The 19,332-nt window shown below is 33.1% G+C and overlaps 1 protein-coding gene and 1 long non-coding RNA gene across 2 annotated transcripts in view; one reads left to right on the forward strand and one right to left on the reverse strand.

The window, feature by feature from the left end:
* Positions 1–17,899, forward strand: part of LOC105172033 (myosin-8) — a gene marked incomplete in the record, with an annotated part of 32,692 nt that extends 14,793 nt beyond the window's left edge. Inside the window, 21 exon segments of the mRNA XM_020697447.1 lie at positions 1–59; positions 7,651–7,770; positions 8,258–8,356; positions 8,498–8,575; positions 8,659–8,763; positions 8,875–9,393; positions 9,488–9,627; positions 9,807–9,918; positions 9,994–10,017; positions 10,126–10,203; positions 10,473–10,643; positions 12,482–12,625; positions 12,739–12,927; positions 13,285–13,404; positions 13,475–13,545; positions 13,619–13,715; positions 13,843–13,899; positions 14,160–14,216; positions 16,869–16,949; positions 17,085–17,167; positions 17,261–17,899. Of these exon segments, the coding sequence (XP_020553106.1) occupies positions 1–59; positions 7,651–7,770; positions 8,258–8,356; positions 8,498–8,575; positions 8,659–8,763; positions 8,875–9,393; positions 9,488–9,627; positions 9,807–9,918; positions 9,994–10,017; positions 10,126–10,203; positions 10,473–10,643; positions 12,482–12,625; positions 12,739–12,927; positions 13,285–13,404; positions 13,475–13,545; positions 13,619–13,715; positions 13,843–13,899; positions 14,160–14,216; positions 16,869–16,949; positions 17,085–17,167; positions 17,261–17,375 (2,519 nt within the window).
* LOC110012725 lies at positions 2,817–5,659 on the reverse strand. Its single transcript, XR_002287928.1, has 2 exons — positions 4,417–5,659; positions 2,817–4,184 (listed from the first exon to the last, which is right to left on the reverse strand). It is a non-coding gene; the product is annotated as an uncharacterized LOC110012725 (long non-coding RNA).

The following is a 19,332-nucleotide window of genomic DNA, read 5'->3' on the forward strand; positions in this document are numbered from 1 at the left end:
TGGCTGCACGTGATGAGCTTCTACGTAGACGTCGGAATAGAGCAGCTATTGCTATCCAGGTAATTTCATGCACAAGAAAGGTAGCATAGTTTTGTATATGTATGCTTTCTTTCTACCTGCTTTAATTACTCTCTCTAACCTGGAGTGATTACGGTGTGATTTTGGTTTTTTTAAGCTATTTTCAAAATTGTCAATGGCAGTTTTATAATTTTTAAATTGATACTTTCAAATAAAAAATTAGGAGTGTAGGCTATGTGGGTTGGGCCAATTTAGGTAATTTCTTTGCCCAACCCAATATTTACGGTTTTTGAGTAGGTCACGCAAACCTAGGCCACAATCATAAAAACTGCACTTTTCGATTTAATTGGGTCAGGGTGAGTAAGGGCGGTTTTTGCAGGCTTTAGCATAAAGTCAATAATAAACTAAATTCAAAGTTTAACTATTCTAGTTATATAAAAATTTTAATCTCAAAATACATATTCTAAAGTCATAAATAAAAATCTATATATGAAATAAATTAATAACGGTCATCCTATGGTCTCTCTCAAGTTTCCAGAAACATCTACAGTATAAACTATAAGTATCAACTATTGACTGATGTCCGAGCTTCATGTATTGTAACTTCATGAATTCCAAACATACAAAAGAAAAGATAAGTATTAAGAAAATTTTCATACTTTGATTTATTATTAAAAAAAAAAGAATATAACTATTCTATTTTTATGCACTTTCAATGACAAAATATTATTAGTATGCAACGTATATGTAACATATATTTTATTTTAATTTACCACAAAGGAAGTGGATAAAATACTTGATTGAGTTTAATAATAAAAGAGGATATTCTGTTTTTAATGGAGGAAATAAGATAATATGAGAAATTAAAAAACTTAAAGAATAACACTATAAATTAGAAATATAATGATGGTTTATATATTTTTATTAATTCATAATTAATACAATTTATAGTGCTGAAATAACATGTGTATACTAGTTCAATTTTAATTGTGCAGAATATATAACTTTTTGTTCTCTTTTTTATTCTTTTTGTATATCTAGTATTTGTTTAATTAGAATATAATTAACATAAATGTAAAGATATGAGATATCAATTACATTGTGCAAAATATAAATACTTATACATGGTTATATATTTATATTTATTAAAGAAGAATACAAATAAATATAAAAATTTTACCAAGTTTATTTTATGAATAAGATTGTGAAAAAGTCCTTATTTTCAATTAAATGATATAGAAGTTGATCATAATAATATATAAAATAAAATAAGATATTAAGATGATTATGAAGCCATATTATAATGATACAATGATATCATCCATTTACTTCTTGGATTTATTAATTGTATAAAAAATATAAAAGTTGACTAATTAATTTCATTTGCGTATGTATACATATATATTATACAATATCAATAAAAATATTGCAATTTTTGTTGTTGTCTTAAATATTAATTTATGTATTATCAAAACTTTGGTATGAATTTATAAAGAATCCTAGTATATTATTACTATTACTATTACTATTACTATTACTATTGTATGTCTTAGAAGAAGAGAATGAATTCTTTTTTCCTATTCATCAATTGTGAGGGTATATATACAAGTATAGAAATCCTATAATAGGAAACAGAATATCCTATATTAATTAGGATAAATCAACTCTGTAATTCCTATTATTTAGCCTACAACAGCCTATGTAATCCCCACAAATCAACCTATGTATAATCTATAGCACTCCCCTTCAAACTTGAGCATTAGATATTAATCATACCTAGCTTGTTACATAGATAATCAATTCGGACCCTGCTAACAACCTGTAGTTATCAAACCCTCTTGAATGTTTTCACGAATGAAATGACAATTAATCAATATGTTTCGTTTGTTAATGAAAGGCTGGATTGGAAGCAATGTGAAGTGCAACTTGATTTTCACACCATAGCTTTGCAGGTACTTAGACCTTAATTCTTACTTTAGTGAGGAGCTCATATACCCATATGACTTTACACACAGATTTGGCCATAGCTCTGTATTTAGCTTCCGCATTTGATTGTGAGACTACATTGTGTTTTTCACTCTTCCACCATTCCACGTAACCAAATTTCCCCCAACAAAAACACAATATCCTAAGTAGATCTCCTATCTTCTTTACACCCTGCCCGATCAGAATTTGAAAAACATTCAATCCTAGTATGACCATGATTGCCATATAGGATTCCACGTCCAGGAGCCCCTTTTAAATAGTGCAGAACTTGTTCTACTGCTTTCCAATGATCAACAGTTGGTGATGACATGTACAATATTAGGACGTGCCATAGTAAGATGATTAAACTTTCCAATAAGTCCTTTGTACGTCTCAGGATCCGCAAACAATTCACCTTCTTCTGTTAATTGTAAATTAGGAACCACTGGAGTACTACATGGTTTAGCGCCCAAGTTTCCACACTCTGACAATAAACCAAGCACATACTCCCTCTGGGATAGGAAGATTCCTTTCTAACTCGTACTAACTTCAACTCCCAAGAAATACTTTTACATCCCCAAGTCTTTGGTATGGAACTGAGTATGACGGAAGAACTTCAAAGACAAGATTCCTCTAGAATAACTACCTGTGATTACAATATCATCCACATATATACAACTAACAAAAAAATACCTTTATCACATTGTCTATAGAAAACAGAATGACGTGACTTGCTCTTCTGCATCCCAAACTTCATAATAGCCTAGCTAAATTTTTCAAACCAAGCCCGAGGACTCTGTTTCAAGTCATATAGAGATTTTTGCAGATGATAGACTTTCCCATACTCCCCCTGAGCAACAAAACCATGTGGTTGCTCTATATATACTTCCTCCTGAAGATCCGCGTGAAGAAAGGCATTCTTTATGTCTAACTGATTCAAAGGCCAGTCATAACTTGCTACAAGGGAGATAGATATCGTGAGAGAAGCAAGTTTAGCAATAGGGGAAAGTATCATGATAGTCCATTCCAACAGTCTGAGAATAAGTCGAGCTTTCAATTGAGAAATGGAGCCATCAGGATTAATTTTGATGGTAAATACCCATTTCATCCAATTGCTTGTTTACCTACATATAAGGTAACCAAAGTCCATGTACCATTAAACATCTAGAGCATTCATTTTCTCGATCATAGCATTCCGCCATCAGGGATGAGCTAATGCCTCTCGAACAGTTTTAGATGTAGACAGTGTCTAGGGATGTAAGAAAATTACAAGTGGGAGACAAATGATTGTAGGAAACAAACTGAGAGTTTGGATAAGTGCATGCACGTTTACCTAGAAACATACACTTCAAGGACTTAGGATCAAGTTTTGTAACTTGAGGATGAACATCCCGAAGGAAACAAGTACAACCGAATATCTTTGGTTATACAGGAAACAATTGTTTATTTGGAAATAGAGTGCCACAAGGATTATTACTAGATAAAATTGAGGAAGGCATACGATTGATTAGAAAACAAGCAGTAGACACAACATCAGCCCAGAAGCATTTAGGAACCTGCATTTGAAATAATAAAGCTCTAGAAGTTTCAAGAAGATGTCTATTCTTTCTTTTAGCAGCACCATTCTGAGAAATGGATGTCAATATAAGAAGTCTGATAGAGAATACGGTGCTCAAGCATGTATTTTTGAAAATTTCCTGAAACATATTCTTTTGCATTATCACTTCTTAAAATTTGTACAGGTTTACCAAATTGAGTTTCAATTTCAGCACAAAAGGAAGAAAAAAATGAGAAAATAATTTTGAGTGATTTTCATCAAATAAAGCCATGTCATTTCTAGAATAATCATCAATATAAGTAACAAAATATTTAAAACCAATTTTAGAGGTAATTGGACAAAGACCCCAAACATCATAATAAACTAACTCAAAGGGAGCAGTAGCTCGCTTATTGACTCTAAGACTAGAACAAAGACGATGGTGTTTAGCAAACTGACAGGACTAACAATCTAATGAATTAATGCTTAAAAATTGGGCACAAAGTTTCTTTAACATAGAAAATGAAGGATGACCCAATCGACAATGTGCGTCAAAAGGAGAAACTATTTTGGCACAGGCTATACACCCTGGTTTGTGTGTATTAAGAATATAGAGACCATCAGACTCGTGTCCCTTGCCAATAATCTTCTTTGTCACGAGATCCTGAAATAACCAGGAAAAAAATAAGAGACAACAATTAAGGGCACAAGTTTGCTGATAGAAATCACATTAAAAGATAGTTGTGTTAGACTTAGAACATATAATAAATAGAGAGATGATGTGGGATCAGTGGTTCCAGACCCAAACCCAATAACACTGGATGTTGAACTATCAGCTAAAGTAACAGGAGTGACAGATTTATGTGGCTGAAAGTTAGAAAGTAAATTGGGATTACATGTCATGTGATCTGTAGCACCAGAATCAATGACCCATTTTGAAGAAGAAGAAACAAGACATCTATTGGTTTTACTTGTCCCGACAAGAGCAGTAACATGAACAGATGGTTGTTTCACTGTTTGTTGAAGCTGAATCAATCTGGCGTACTCATTTTGCACTTATTGTAACAGACTTTTCAGAGGTCTCATAACTAGATGCAACATGGGCAGACTCAGTTTTCTTATATTGCAGCTTCCGACAATCCCGCTTGATATGACCTGGTTTGTGAAATTAGCGACATACAATTTCTTCTTGCTTCTTGTCCACGGTTTCCAGTATTGTTATCAGAGTTGTAGGACCCGACTCCATGCTCGTACTGTTGCCACCACTCTTTTAGTGTTGTCTTCCTGAGATAGATGTGGTAGTACGGCTAATAAGAACACTGTTAGGCTGAGTTGGCAACGTATTCTCTATATGGAGAACCCTCCGAAAAACATCTTCTAGATAGAAAATTTCTTAAGTGGAAAGAATTTGGGATTTGGCAGTCTCAAATTCAGACGGAAGATCGGCTAGAAAACTCATAACAATTCATAACAACCATCAGTACTGAAGGGAAGCAACATAATGAGCTCTTCATATGTTTTCTTGAATTCCATAAAATAACTAGACTTATCTCCTTTATTTGCCCTGTAAAAATCCTTGCAAACATCATAGATACCAGAGAAATTTCCTTTTGTAGAACAGAAAATAGTTTTACTGTCTTACAATGAGTAACCAAACCAACCACCTCACTATCAATAGAGTTACGAATTTGTATACAAGCAAGCATCCTCACCCAAGGTAATCTAGAGGTGATCTGTAGGAGGATCTTTAGTCACATGACCATCCATAGAAATACTGAGCAGATATAATTCAATGGTACGGTTCCAATCAAGAAAAATAATTCCATTTAATTTATGTTCTATGACTCTTGAAACCAGCGGAACAGAAACAACTCCAGTCTTTTTGTTAGACATAATTGCTAACAAGATAACAGATTACCCACATGAGAACCAAACTTGTCGTAGTCAAGTCCCACACCTATATCTATGTTGACCAAAAACAGGTATGCAAATAGCATTGAGAAACGAGCCATTGGGTTCTGACCAATTGGCACGTCGTATCTCCCTGAGTTGGCGGTGTCTATAGACGTCCAAAGTCTGCACCTTAAATATTGGCGCAGCCTCCCTCACAGCCACCAACCTAGAATTTTCCCACCTAAAAGAAAAATTTTATGAATCAAACCACTCTGGTACCATGTAAGTCGAGAAGTGGAGAATGAGTTTTCAATCATGAGGGTATATATACAAGTACAAAAATCCTATAATAGGAAACAAAATATCCTATAGTAATTACAATAAATCAGCTCTCTAATTTGTATTATTTAGCCTACAAATCAGCCTATATATAATCTGTAACAATAATTATTATTATTATTACTCCAATTACTATTATTATTATTATTGAGATCGAGCGTGGCCAACACGGTCCATAGAAGTATAAAATCAAACCGGATTACTAAGTTGTCGTTGTTTTTACTAGTCCAAGACCCAAACCCACTCGTAGTCTGCTAATTGCAGTGCGATTTGGGTTGGGCCGGTCAGTTGGGGTGATCAGTCGGTTTTGTTGAACACCCCTAATCAACATCAAAAGTGCAGTTTTGGACGATTTGGCGGTTTTAACACTTATAACAAAAACACGTTAAGATTAACAAAAAGCTAAGAAAATGTAATTGGAATAGTTAAAGTCAAATATACGACAATCTGAAAAACATACATAGCTAAACTCTTTAAGTAACAAAATGTTACAAGTTTCGAAATAATTAAAGTTAAATATACAATAGTTGAAGATATAATACAACTAAAAGTTTTTAAAAACATCTTGAATGCCAAGTGACATTTGATATACCAAATAAATTCTATAGTAGAAAATTAAAACTTAATTTTAGCCAAAAAAATTTGAAAAATCACAAAAATACATATTTAATCAATCGTGCTCATTCAAACCTTGTGAAAATTCCTTTCAAATTAATCATATATATCCATTGAGGTGGCGGATGAGAGAATAGAGAATGGGGGGGGAGGAGGGGACACAAAAGAGAGAAGAGAGAAAGGAGGAGAGGAAAAGAGAGAGAAGATGAAGGAAATTGAAAGAGAAAGAGGAGGAAGGGGGAAATTTTAACAGGCTTGATTTTATAATTTGAATATGAATTCTTCTAAACAATTTTCTCAAGTTATTTTATATATATAATTTTAAAAATAATTATATATTTTACAATACGATTCGGTTTTTATTGGTTTTTTTAGTTATAAATCAAAACCAAACCAATGAGTCCGGTGTGGTTTTATTAAAGATTTAGAATTTCAGTTTGAAAGATAAATCATGTAAAACGATTTGATTCCGGCGGTTCTTAAAGTTTCTTTTGTCACCCCTATCTCTAACCTTAGCTCATTTCATCTTACGAACACCCCAACTTTCTTGGAAGATTTTTATTGTTAAGATTATTGTTCTAAGACTTGCTAATGAGAAATAAAAAATCAATACAGCAGACCATTTTGCAGCTGTATGGCAAGTTCTGCGTATGTCAGCCGCCAACATCTCTTCTAATATAGTTAACTTAAATCAAGATATATGGACAACCACAAGTAACTCTCAACAGATTTCTTTCTTTATACACACACATGATGAAATTCTGAACTGGGGTATAGAAATACGTCCAAACTGAACTTGATGGAACTGTGTTCTGGAGAACTTCCTGCAATATAGGAAAGTTTCTCTAGAAGTCTACTCACATATAAAAAGTTACTCTTTATAGCTAACTTTATGATGCAAGTATCAACACTCTCATTTCAGGATGTATGACATGCTATAACTGTATGATGCATGCAAGCGATCAAATTTCAATTTCAAGAATAAAAGTGAAACATTTTTATTTTTCTTGCCGGGGATGAAAAGACTAATCTGAAAATGTTAAGATTCACTTTCTACTAATTTTCCAAGCATTATACTCAAATTGGATTTTTTGGCGGTTTCTAGAGGTTTTCATAGATTTTTCTGCTTGTATTTATTCATCCGGAGGTACTCTCATGTAGCACACGGGCTTCTAGAAACACAATCTACTTAATCATCTGTATTTATTTATTGGTTTACCAATATATGCTTTCTGGAAGTTGCCTATTCATTCTATTATGGTGTGAATTTTATACTTAACCAGAGATATTGCCGAGGATTCTTGGCTTGCCACAGCTATTCAAGCTTGAAGGGAGCAGCAAAAGCTATTCAGTGTGCTTGCAGAGCAAGTTTGGCTCTCCAAGAACTTCGAAAACTTAAATTGGTGAGAGTTCCTCAACTTGATCGTGTAAAACAAAATTGAACTAAGTTTGCTCCTTCTCCATGTTTGTCCACGTTTCAGAGGGGAGACAATGTTCTCCGGACATAACTGATGAACTAATTATGGAGTTGAACCTTGGATTATTAGTACAAAGATAGGTCAATTCTGTGATGACTGTTATTAGTTTTGTGCTTCTGAAGCTTACTCTAGATAGTTGTAGTTTTTGCGTGTATCTTATGTTACTTTGGTATTCTTTGAATAAAAAGTTCGTGTGCTTCACATCAGAAACTGATCCAGCCCATCTGTGAAGGTGCAATCTACATGTATTAAATAATTAGTTGTGTCATCCTACATACCTAATAAAGTTGTCGGGGATAGTTTCTTATGTATAATTGCTTTTTGTAACAAAGAGTCATTTGCAGAGGTTATTTTTGGTAACTTAGTCATTTGCACAGCTCATACAGAATTGACTGTGTCCAATTTATCACAGGCTGCAAGGGAAACTGGTGCACTCCAAGAAGCTAAAGTCAAGTTGGAAGAGCAAGTCAAGGAATTAACTTCGCAATTGGAGTTGGAGAAACGCATGAGGGTAATATGTTTGCCATTGCCTTAACAATTACTTTTATGTGGGAGTTAGTAAATGATTGGTGGCTCACCTGTATAATGTATGAAAGATCATTATGGTTATCAGCTTTGTCTTGTCCCCTAATTGCTGGTCTCGTTTTCTTAGGTTGAGATAGAGGAAGCCAAAAATCACGAGATCGCAAAATTGCAATCTGCTTTGGAAGAAATGCAAATGCAGTTTCAAGTCTGTTTCATAATCATCAACTACTAGTGCTATTCTGGTGGCCAACGAACTTTAATAAATTGACTGTATCCTATCTGTCTCAGGGTCAGGCTGCTAATGAAACTAGTGAACTACAACAAACCAAAACCAAGTTGGAAAAGCAAATAGAAAAATTAACTTTGCAATTGCAGCTGGAGAAACGCATGAGGGTAATATGTTTGTCCCTTTGCCTTTAACAATTACTTTAATGTGGGAGTAGTACATGTTTGCTCTTAGTCAGCTCTACTTTATTCCCCTAATTAAGGGTTTATTTTTCTTAGGCTGACATTGAGGAAGCCAAAAATTACGAGACCGCAAAATCACAATCTGCTTTGGACGAAATGCAAGTGCAGTTTCGTGAAACCAAAGAACTGCTCATAAAGGAACGTGAATCGGCGAATAAGGTAGCTGAGCAAGTGCTTCGTGCAGAGGGAGTTGCGGATAGGGTAGCGGAGCAAGTATCTCGTGTAGAAGGAGCTGCGGATAGGGTAGCTGAGCAAGTATCTCGTGTAGAAGGAGCTGCGGATAAGGTAGTTGAGCAAGTACCTCGTGCAGAAGCATTTGTGGATAAGGTAGCAGAGCAAGTAACTCGTGCAGAAGGAGCTGCAGATACGGTAGTCGAGCAAGAAACTAATGCAGAAGGAGCTGCCGTCAGGGTAGCTGAGCAAGTACCTCATGCAGAAGGAGCTGCTGTCAGGGTAGCTGAACAAGTACCTCATGCAGAAGGAGCTGTAGCTGGGCAAGTTCCTATGGGACATGAACTATTAAATAAACTAACAGCTGAGAATGAAAAGCTGAAGGTGAGTCATGTTCCAGGTCCGTTTTATTTATATCTTGGTGAAATTTGTTTGCAACTTATGATGGCTTGTGGAAAATTGTAAAATGTTGCTTCAGTTTTTAGTAAATTCTCTGGAAAAGAGAATAGATGAAACGGAGAAGAAGTATGAAGAGACAAACAAGCTCAGTGAGGAACGACTGAAGCAGGCATTAGAGGCTGAGTCAAAAATAATTCAGTTGAAGACTGAAATGCAGAGGTTGTTTTTTTAGTAGATTCTCTTCTCCTGAATTATTATCAGATGCCTGTTACTTATGCCATGTTTTTCTTGTTTCTAATTGTCAACACTAATATTATTCCCTTCGAACTCATGAAATTTGCGAAATTGAACGATCCTACTGACTTGTGCCAACGATAAGTTCCTCTGTAACACTTCAGGCTTGAAGAAAAAATTTCCGACCTGGAAACTACGGACCAGATTCTCCGCCAGCAGGCTTTAATAAATCATCCTGCTGGGAAAGCATCGGGACATTTAGTTCCAACAGCTCAGGTTAGGATTTAATCTGAATTGTAATTTTCAATGGTATGTACTTTTGGTTCTTATCCTTTTGTTTGCCATTTGCAGACAGCGGAGAATGATCAACCTCCTGTAAGTGAACTATACAAATGGCAATTTGGTGTTATTTGTATACTCAGTTATAGCCCATAAAAGTTGCATCAAATCTCAGCTGATCATTTCTAGAAGCTGTTCATACAGGAAGCTCAGAGTGCATCAGTTGCTAAAAGATTTGCTGAATCTGAGAGCATGAGGAAATCTCAAATTGAAAGGCAACGTGTATGTTATTTTTTCCAATTTGTTAAGTTTGCCGTTACTTCCTAGTTGTCCCTTCTTTGGCTATTGATATAAGCTTAGGATGATAGTCAGCCTAAGAATGTCCTCATGCAAGTCTATCTTCAAGTATGAGTTTCCCTAAATTTCATGTCTGCAATATCAGATAGACCCATCCGTGTTGTCTTTGATGGATTCAAGTATTTTGCCCTCGTTCCAGCCCCAACTTGAAAGAATTGAATTAACATCATTGTGTTTTGTTTTTGGTGTTTCAGGAGAATATAGATACTCTCCTTAAGTGCATCACAAAAAATCTTGGGTTCAGTGAAGGAAAACCAGTCGCTGCATTTACCATTTACAAATGCCTTATTCAGTGGAGATCATTTGAAGCTGAAAGAACTAATGTATTTGATCGTCTAATTCAGATTATAGGTTCTGCAATAGAGGTACACACAGTTTGGGACATTTAAGTTCTAATTTTTGTCTAAGCATTCTGCATGTCTTTGATTTGGTTTGTTAGCTTTGACTTTATGATAATAAAGTACTCAACGATTGATATTGAATAGTCTAGTTCCTTGATTATTCATTTGGATTCTGACAATTAACCATAGGGACCAACTGTTGCTAATGTCACTTGCTCCAACAAGAATGGTCCAAAGTACTGCCCCATCTGAAATATAGGCCAATATGTACAATTGGAGAATCCGTTATTTCTCTTTTGAAGATGGGTTTCTTAATATGACCTTGTGGGTGTATTATGATATGGATAATGAACGTTTCTTGGTATAAATTTTGGTGGTATCATTTAAGCGTGACAATGATATATTGATTTTATGCATAACTTTATTAATTCCTGAAGCAATAAACTTTTTTTCCTATGTACCATTGGATTGCGATTTATGTTACTTTTAAGTTTTCCACAAATCCAGTTATATTCATGTATAACATTTTTAGCTTTCCTTCATGCATTTCATATTGTGAGACAAGTAAAAGCTCAAACAATCTCTACTATTGTTCCTAAATATATGCAAATCTCCTAATATAAACCTTCCTTTTCACAGATATGAATCATCCACAACTTGTTGCGAAGATAATCAACTCAAGTCCTAATTAGAGCTTTTGTAAAAAGATCTCCTAGTTGTTCTCCTATTGTCTTCACATATCCTGTAGAGATCAAGTTTTGCTACACCTTTTCACTAACAAGATGACAATAAATTTCGATATGTCTACTTTGTTCATGAAACTATATTAAAGGCGATGTCAAAAGCAGCTTGATTATAAACACCATATCTTTGTTGCGTTGAGACTTTTAAGGTCAATCTCAATTAGGGGCTGAGATATTCACACTATTTCACATATGGATTGTGCCAACACGCAAAACCATATTGTTCTCTTAATCCACCATGGGATAAGAATTCCTCCAACAAGAACACAATACACTATAGTAGACCTTCGCCCAATCTTAGAGCCACCCTAATCCACATCTGAGAAGCATCCAATATTCATATGTTCATGATTCATGTATAATATCCCTTGTCCTGGGGCTCCTCCTTCTAGATCGCAGAAATTTTGTTCTAGCGCAGTCTAATGACTTGTTATTGGGGAGGACATGAATTAGCATGCAACACTAACACAATGTGGAATATCAGGAGTGAGATAGTTCAATTTTCTAACCAGCTCCCTTCACCTCTCAGGATCTTCAAATGATTCGCTGTCTTCTGTAAGCTGCAGATTGTGAGGCATCAGAGCATTACATGATTTAGCTGTCACCTCAACTCCTAAGAAATACTTTGGTACTCCTAGATCCTATAAGGGAACTAGCTCTGAAAGAGGGTCCCCAGAGAATAAATTCTCATTGTATCATTGTTTGTAATGACAATGTCATCCATGTAACAATTAAGAGGATGACTCCACATACGATGGTCACGCTTGCTCTTTCTCAATCCGAAGTTCTCTATTACCTGATTCCAACCCATGCTTGAGGACCTGTTTTAGTTCATATACAGACTTATGAAGGTGGCAAACTTTTCCAAACTCCTCCTAAGCAACAATCTAGGCGGTTGTTCCATATCTACCTCTTCCTATAGATCTCCATGTTAAAAGACCAATCAGTATTATTATCAAGACCTCTTTGATCCGCCTATAACAATCTGATATCCAAAAAAGTTAATGAAAGTAAAATTGTCATCAGTTGATCCAGATATGCCATTTTATAGTGGATTCAACAACTTTGTGTTTTCATTTCTATGTTGATCAACATGGGTTGTTTTGTATCACGTTGCAGGACGAGGCAAACAAGGATTGTATGGTTTACTGGCTTACCAACACATCTATTCTACTATTTCTACTTCAGCGAACTCTAAGAGCTCCTCCAAATTCTCCTCGTTTGCCTCCACAGCCAACCTCATTTTTTGGAAGGATGACCCAAGTATGGAGACCTTGTATTTTTCAGTATAGGAGTGGTCTTTACAATAGTTTCATTGAAGCACGAGTTTGTTTTTGGCATTATTACATAGATTCACATAAGCATGATATTTTTAGGGGTTCCGGTCATTCAATTCTTCTACCAACCTTGCTGTAGCTGGACTTAATGAAGTGCGTCAGGTTGAGGCCAGGTATCCAGCTCTGCTTTTCAAGGAGCAGCTGACTGCTTATGTTGAGAAGATTTATGGAATCGTTCGAGATAATTCAAAGAAGGAAATATCTCCACTGCTTTCTTCGTGTATCCAGGTGGCGTGTCCCGTAATTTGAAAATTTCTTGCAACTGATTTGTTTTTTTTTCTCTTTTTCCTGTCTAATATTGCCATCTACATTTTCTTTGATCTCCATTTTGAGTTTATTATATATGATTTTCAGATTAATATCTCTATCTTTTCTATTTAGATCTTGAAGTTGAATTTCATTTTTATTTAGTTTAAATGGAAGGCATTGAAAAAACTGGTTGACATATGCCGGCTAACAGCATGTTATGAAACAATCAAGAAATTAAACCCTTGTGTACTTTCTTTTCCAATGAATTTGCCTCTTTTGATCTTCTTGAGATTTATTCTAATTTGTGGATTCCATTTTCATATGTTAAATTCTCAGGCATCCAGATCATCTCTAGAAAACTCGTCAGAATCATCTGACAACAGTTCGCTTACTAGTCATTGGCAAAGCATCATTGAGAGCTTAAATGGGCTTCTCAGTACAATGAAAGATAATTTTGTATGTACAACTTAACTATGTTGTACCATTGATGCATGCGCTGCATCTTATCTAAGTTTACTTTTTGCAGGTTCCACTAGTCCTTGTTCAAAAAATCTTCACCGAAATCTTCTCTTATATAAATGTTCAGATCTTTAATAGGTAGCTCTTATTCCTTGTTCTTTTGGTATTTACTCCAGCCTCAGGATTCATAACCTTGTTTTGCTTTCTGCAGCCTTCTCCTCCATAAAGAATGTTGCACCTTTAACAATGGTGAATATGTAAAAGCTGGGTTAGCTGAATTAGAACTTTGGTGCGGAAATGCACAAGAGGTAGGCTTTTGGTTCTACTGGTGAAATATCTTTGTAGATAACATAATCCACTAGATGTTTTTAAGGTTACTTTATCGATTTGCTGTCACTGCCAGTTACAATTGAGTAATTACTTGGCATGTTACAGTATGCAGGCTCATCATTTGATGAATTACAATATGTACAGCAGGCTATAAAACTTCTGGTATGTTCTTGTGTTCTTGTCTGCGCAAACTATTTGTAATAGACTTGGATAATAATATAAATCTAGGAAATTAACTATACTTACTATTGAGGTTCGAACTTATTCATGATGTCTTAAATTGCGCCACTGGGATACAACCAAAAGAAAAAATAGTTGATACTTTTGTTTCAGTTGAAATGTCAACACCTTCAAATTTTGGAGCGTGGTGGGTAAAGTATATTTCAATAGTAGTTAAGCTATATAACTTACCTCATGTGCAGGTTCTACAAAAAAAATCAGAATTAACTTATGATGTTCTTACTACTGAAATGTGCCCGGTAAGTCTTCCTTTATGTAAATGTATTCCTTTTCCTTCAATAGTTATTTATTTATGTGTGTTCATCTTTTTCTTTGTTGCTCTCTGTCCCAGTTTCTTCATTTTTTTTTTATTTTACTAGTAAAATATATACGCATGTCAAAATATTTTTAAAAATAATTAAATCCGTGTAAAAAAGTATTCAATATAAAATTCAATAAATAATGAGGTATTCTCACTCTTGTGATTAAAAATTTTGGACAAAATAAAACTAAAATGTATTAGAGTTATATGAAAATACTTTTAATTACTAAAATTTTTATTGCATAAGTATTTTTTAGGAATAGTTTTATTCATTTGATGCATGAATAAATTACATAACTTTGTTAAAATTGAACTTTGGTTCTTCACTCATACTGCAAATATTTATACACACAAGTATATTACAAAGAGATGAAAATACTACATAAATATGTGTAAATTTGTTTCTTATTTATTTTAATTATCAATTATTTTAATAGTTAATTTTGTATCAACAACATTTTATGCTTTCTTTTAGGCATATTCTGTGCACTTTTGTGGTTGCCTACAAATTATTCAACATTGAAAATTGCACTTTGGTTCTTCATTCATAGTGCAAATATTTATACACATAAGTATATTACAAAGAGATGAAAATACTACATAAGTATGTATAAATTTGTTTGTCTTTTGTCTTTGTTTCAGAATATTCTTATTTATTTTAATTGTCAATTTTTTTAATAGTTAATTTTGTATCAACAACGTTTTATGCATTCTTTAGGCATATTCTATGCACTTTTGTAGTTGCCTACAAAATATGATTGAGAATTTCTAATTTTCTTATCAAGTTTCAAAATAATAAAGTAAAATTATATGCATATAGACATGTCATTTAAGTTTTGTGTTTTTAAATAAAATATTTAGTGGGTAAGGTTATTTACTTAACCTAAATAAGATCGATTACAATAATTTTTTTATATACTTTAAAAATCATGAATAAATATACCTTAGTTCTAATACTACTAAGTTTTATTAATATTCTTGATAAAATATCATATATACTCAGTAACTATAAGTATGTTAAAAATATTGTACAATGTAATATACTTTGCTAATTAATATTTTTTAATAAAATTAACATAATCAATTGTGTTTAACAATATAATGAACCTACTCAATTGCTAATGAAAAGTATCATGGTAAAATTTAAAAATTGGCCGGTTTCTTTCTATTTCTATGTCATATTTCTGTTTTCTATTATCTCAAAATAGGTAGCATTTGTTATACCATTCTTTCAATACAATTGCCACTATTTTCCATCATTCAACATATAAATTTGTTACCAAGTCAATTGCTAAAATAAGTGTCATAGTAAAATATAAAAGTTTAAGGGCCACTTTTTCTTTTTAGTTTCTAAACCTTGTATTTTGTTTCTATTATCTGAAAATACATATCACACTTGGTATACATTCTTTCAATATAAGTACCATTTCTGCTATTTTCATATTTGAATGAATAAATTTGACATGAAGTATGTGGTGCCCACACGATTCTTAAAACAAATAAAATTTATTATAAACCAATACTATTCATTTTATGGATAGAATTGTATATAGAAATTATATTTCCAACATTTACAGCTTATTAATTGAAATAAGTTTTCATTTGCATAACAATTGAGTTAATGGTGCAAAGTCACATTGTCTTTTTTAAAGTACACATTGTAAAGTAAATTGAACTTTACTAATTTCATATCCAAAGAGTTTTTAAAATTCAAATTTTCACTATAATCAATGTTCAACATCCTACAATATGTTAGAATTTAAATAAGATTATATATTATTTTCCATCCACAATTGATACGAAAAGAAGAGACCAAATTATTTTGAAATGTCCACCATATCAATGATATTCATTTATCAAGTGTATTTCAATTAAAATTAAATAAATATTTGTTTTAATAAGTCTTCTTTGAAGTTTTAAAAGTAATTTTCATTTTAAAACTATGCTTTATAATTCTAAATCATGTTTATCTATCTTGATCAAAGTTCATGTTAAGACAAAATTAACTTTTACTTACATTTTTGTTCTTATAGGAAGTTAAGAAACTTAAAACATCCTAGGTGCATTTGTAGTAATAATATTATATGTGTAACACATAATATATATATATATATATAGGTAAATTATACATTCTCATAAAAAGTATTACCTATATACATGCATAAAAAAGGTTTTTAAAAAATCAATAAGAAAATTGAATTGATAAAGTTTAATAAGTTCATAACCAAGTGTTAGTTCATAGTTCAAATTAATGCATTGTATTAAGATAAAATATTATCAAAACCAAAATTAAAGATAATACTAATAATCTTGATTTACCTCATTACCCTTACAAATAATAAACCATAAGGTAAAATTAAAACTAACCCAAATTCAAAAAGACATTGATACTTGTACAAAAGAATAGATAGATTGTTCTCTCTTTCCTTTTTATGCTGGAGGTTGAGGCTGATAACCAAAATCATTTATACTTCCATGAAGGATTAGTTTGAATGTGTTCAATATTCCAATCATTAGCCTTTACGTCTTGCATACTGAAGTACATAAATACTTTGAAAAGTTTTACTTATGCGATATTATCTGTTCACAGAAACTGAGCAGTCAACAACTTTATAGAATGTGTACTCTCTATTCGGATGACAATTCTGGTGCAGAAAGTGTACCTCCAGAGGTAAGTTATCCTTCTTCCTATCTCATCTCTAGTTAGTTTTACGACTTTCAGCATGCACTTAATTCAGGTTGACTGCTACAACAGACTGTTTTAGTTATTTCCTTATATACGCCTCATTTTTATTGCTCCAAACAGGTTATTTCTAGTTTGAAGATACTTACAGGCGAGGACTCTAATGATGCCGGTGGTGAATCATTTGTGTTGGATGACAATGCCGGGTACTGTGATTAGTGTTATAAGATATCAGCTCTTTTTGAAAACATTAAATCAATCAAGCTTTGTTAATGAACAATTTATCATGTTTACTGCAGCATCCCCTTCTCAATCGACGATATATGCAGTTCTCTCCAGGAAACGGATTTCACAGGTGTAAAACCTGCACAAGAGCTTCTCGAAAATCCAGCCTTCGAATTTTTACAGGCATAAGGCTGTGGCTTCCTTGGCATCATTCTTACATCTAATAAATCCTTCATCTCCTGCTAGTACTGTAATGTATATCCACCTTCATTCTTTTGTACAGTTGTGTTCTCGTTAAGATATCTTCGTTGCCTCCCCAAATGGACTAATGCTTAGATGGATTTGTAAAATTCATAGATTTTGGTCTGACAGAGGGGGAAGGGATGAACTTTTTCCACTTAGCTAGTCCCTTACCTTTAGGATTATGTCGTGGCATTATATATATATTTTTTGTAGCAACTATCCACGTTAATAGTCTTAGATGTGAAACTGCTATCGCCTCCCAAGTTTCAGCTGTATGAACGGAATCGTTAACCAGTAGCTGAAAAGGTGGCGCTTGAGTTCTTTATAGTCAAGTTAGGTTACACAAAGATCATTCTATATATTGATGCGGGAGTGAAAGGAGCATTACTTTGTTCAAATTGATCTTTGTTCTAAAGTTAAACAAAGATTTGTTTTGTTTTTCTCCTATTTGCCTTCATAGCAATAGCAGATCATCCAGTTATACTGAATGCACATGCAACTATAGTTCCTCTGCTGGCTTCAGTTTTCCGTATCACTTGCTACTTTGCCTTTTCTGTAATGCTCTTACCTGCACAACAGTCATTAATGGTATTATACGTAGTACTGCTGTATTTGATATACATCTGTATTTTTAATAGCTAGTTCTGTTCTGTGCAGAATTTCCTTTAGTTTGTGTTTCTCTTGCTTGTTCAGGCTTAAACTTGTCGAGCTTGAAACATTAGTCTCGTGCTCAAACTCAATTCAAGCATATCGAGAGTTTGAGCTGAGGTCTTTACCAGAAATTAAAATCTCAGGCTCTCAGCAGAGGTCGATGTCAAAAATCAAAATCTTGAGGAGGTGGATGCAATAACCCAAAAAGTTGTGTTACTTGAATTATTGTTAATCGCATTATAACTAATTATTACCAATACTTTTCTTAGTATAATACTGTGGTATAAAATAAAAATTAGAGTCTTTGAACTTTTACTCTTTATCATTATATTAAAATAAATATAATAATATAAAACTGCTAGTGCTTGCCATTGCAACTGAGAGAACAATGAGAATATAATTACTCCGCTACTATTACTAACAAAATCATAGTAATAATAATAATAATAATTAAAAAAAAAGAATAAAGGATTAGGGCCCAGTTCTATAAGGCCGACTGGACTTTCTTAATTGAGGTAACCTTAGTGGCCCAATGGACCTCAATTTGGGTATGTTCATGGGCTTGTGTCTCTCCGAAAAGCTGTTTAGACTAAATAATGCACACAAATTGATTTTAGATATATGAATACTTTGCATGCAGGTTAGAGGTAAAAATATTCTCAACATGGTTAAAATGCTTTGCTACTATGTCTAATCGATCATTTTAATTTTAAATCCATGGTTAAAATTATTAATTCCTGAAGATGATGCTTTCAAATACTTTTTTTTTTTTAAAAAAAAAGAGAAAGATATTGCTTGAAACTATAGTACTTACTAAAGTATAGATTTTCAACTCATTTATATCCTAAAGTTCAATTAAATTGCAAATAATTAAAAGATGATGAAGTCTAAAATTATCGCTACGTGGCACTTTCTGATAGTTGACTAAAATTTTCACAAAGTAAAAATAATAGTTTATAGAAGTCCATGCATAATGGAGTTGTACCTAAGAGAATATATCCTTAATCTTTTCTAATCATGTTTCTCAATGGACCATAATTCATACCAACTTATCATTAAAAAGAAAACATAAAATTGCAAAACTAATTAAGGTACTTCAATAACAATATAATATTAGAAACATCGATCAATCGATAGCATGTAATAGTGCAAAACCTTATTTAATTAAATTGGCATGAAAGCTTAGTTGATCATTAGGACTTGTTGCAAAGAGTAGGCATTTTGGTGTAGCAATTCACTCTTAGATGAAAAT

Source organism: Sesamum indicum, linkage group LG10 (genome assembly GCF_000512975.1).
Source record: "Sesamum indicum cultivar Zhongzhi No. 13 linkage group LG10, S_indicum_v1.0, whole genome shotgun sequence".
Lineage (NCBI taxonomy): Eukaryota > Viridiplantae > Streptophyta > Magnoliopsida > Lamiales > Pedaliaceae > Sesamum > Sesamum indicum.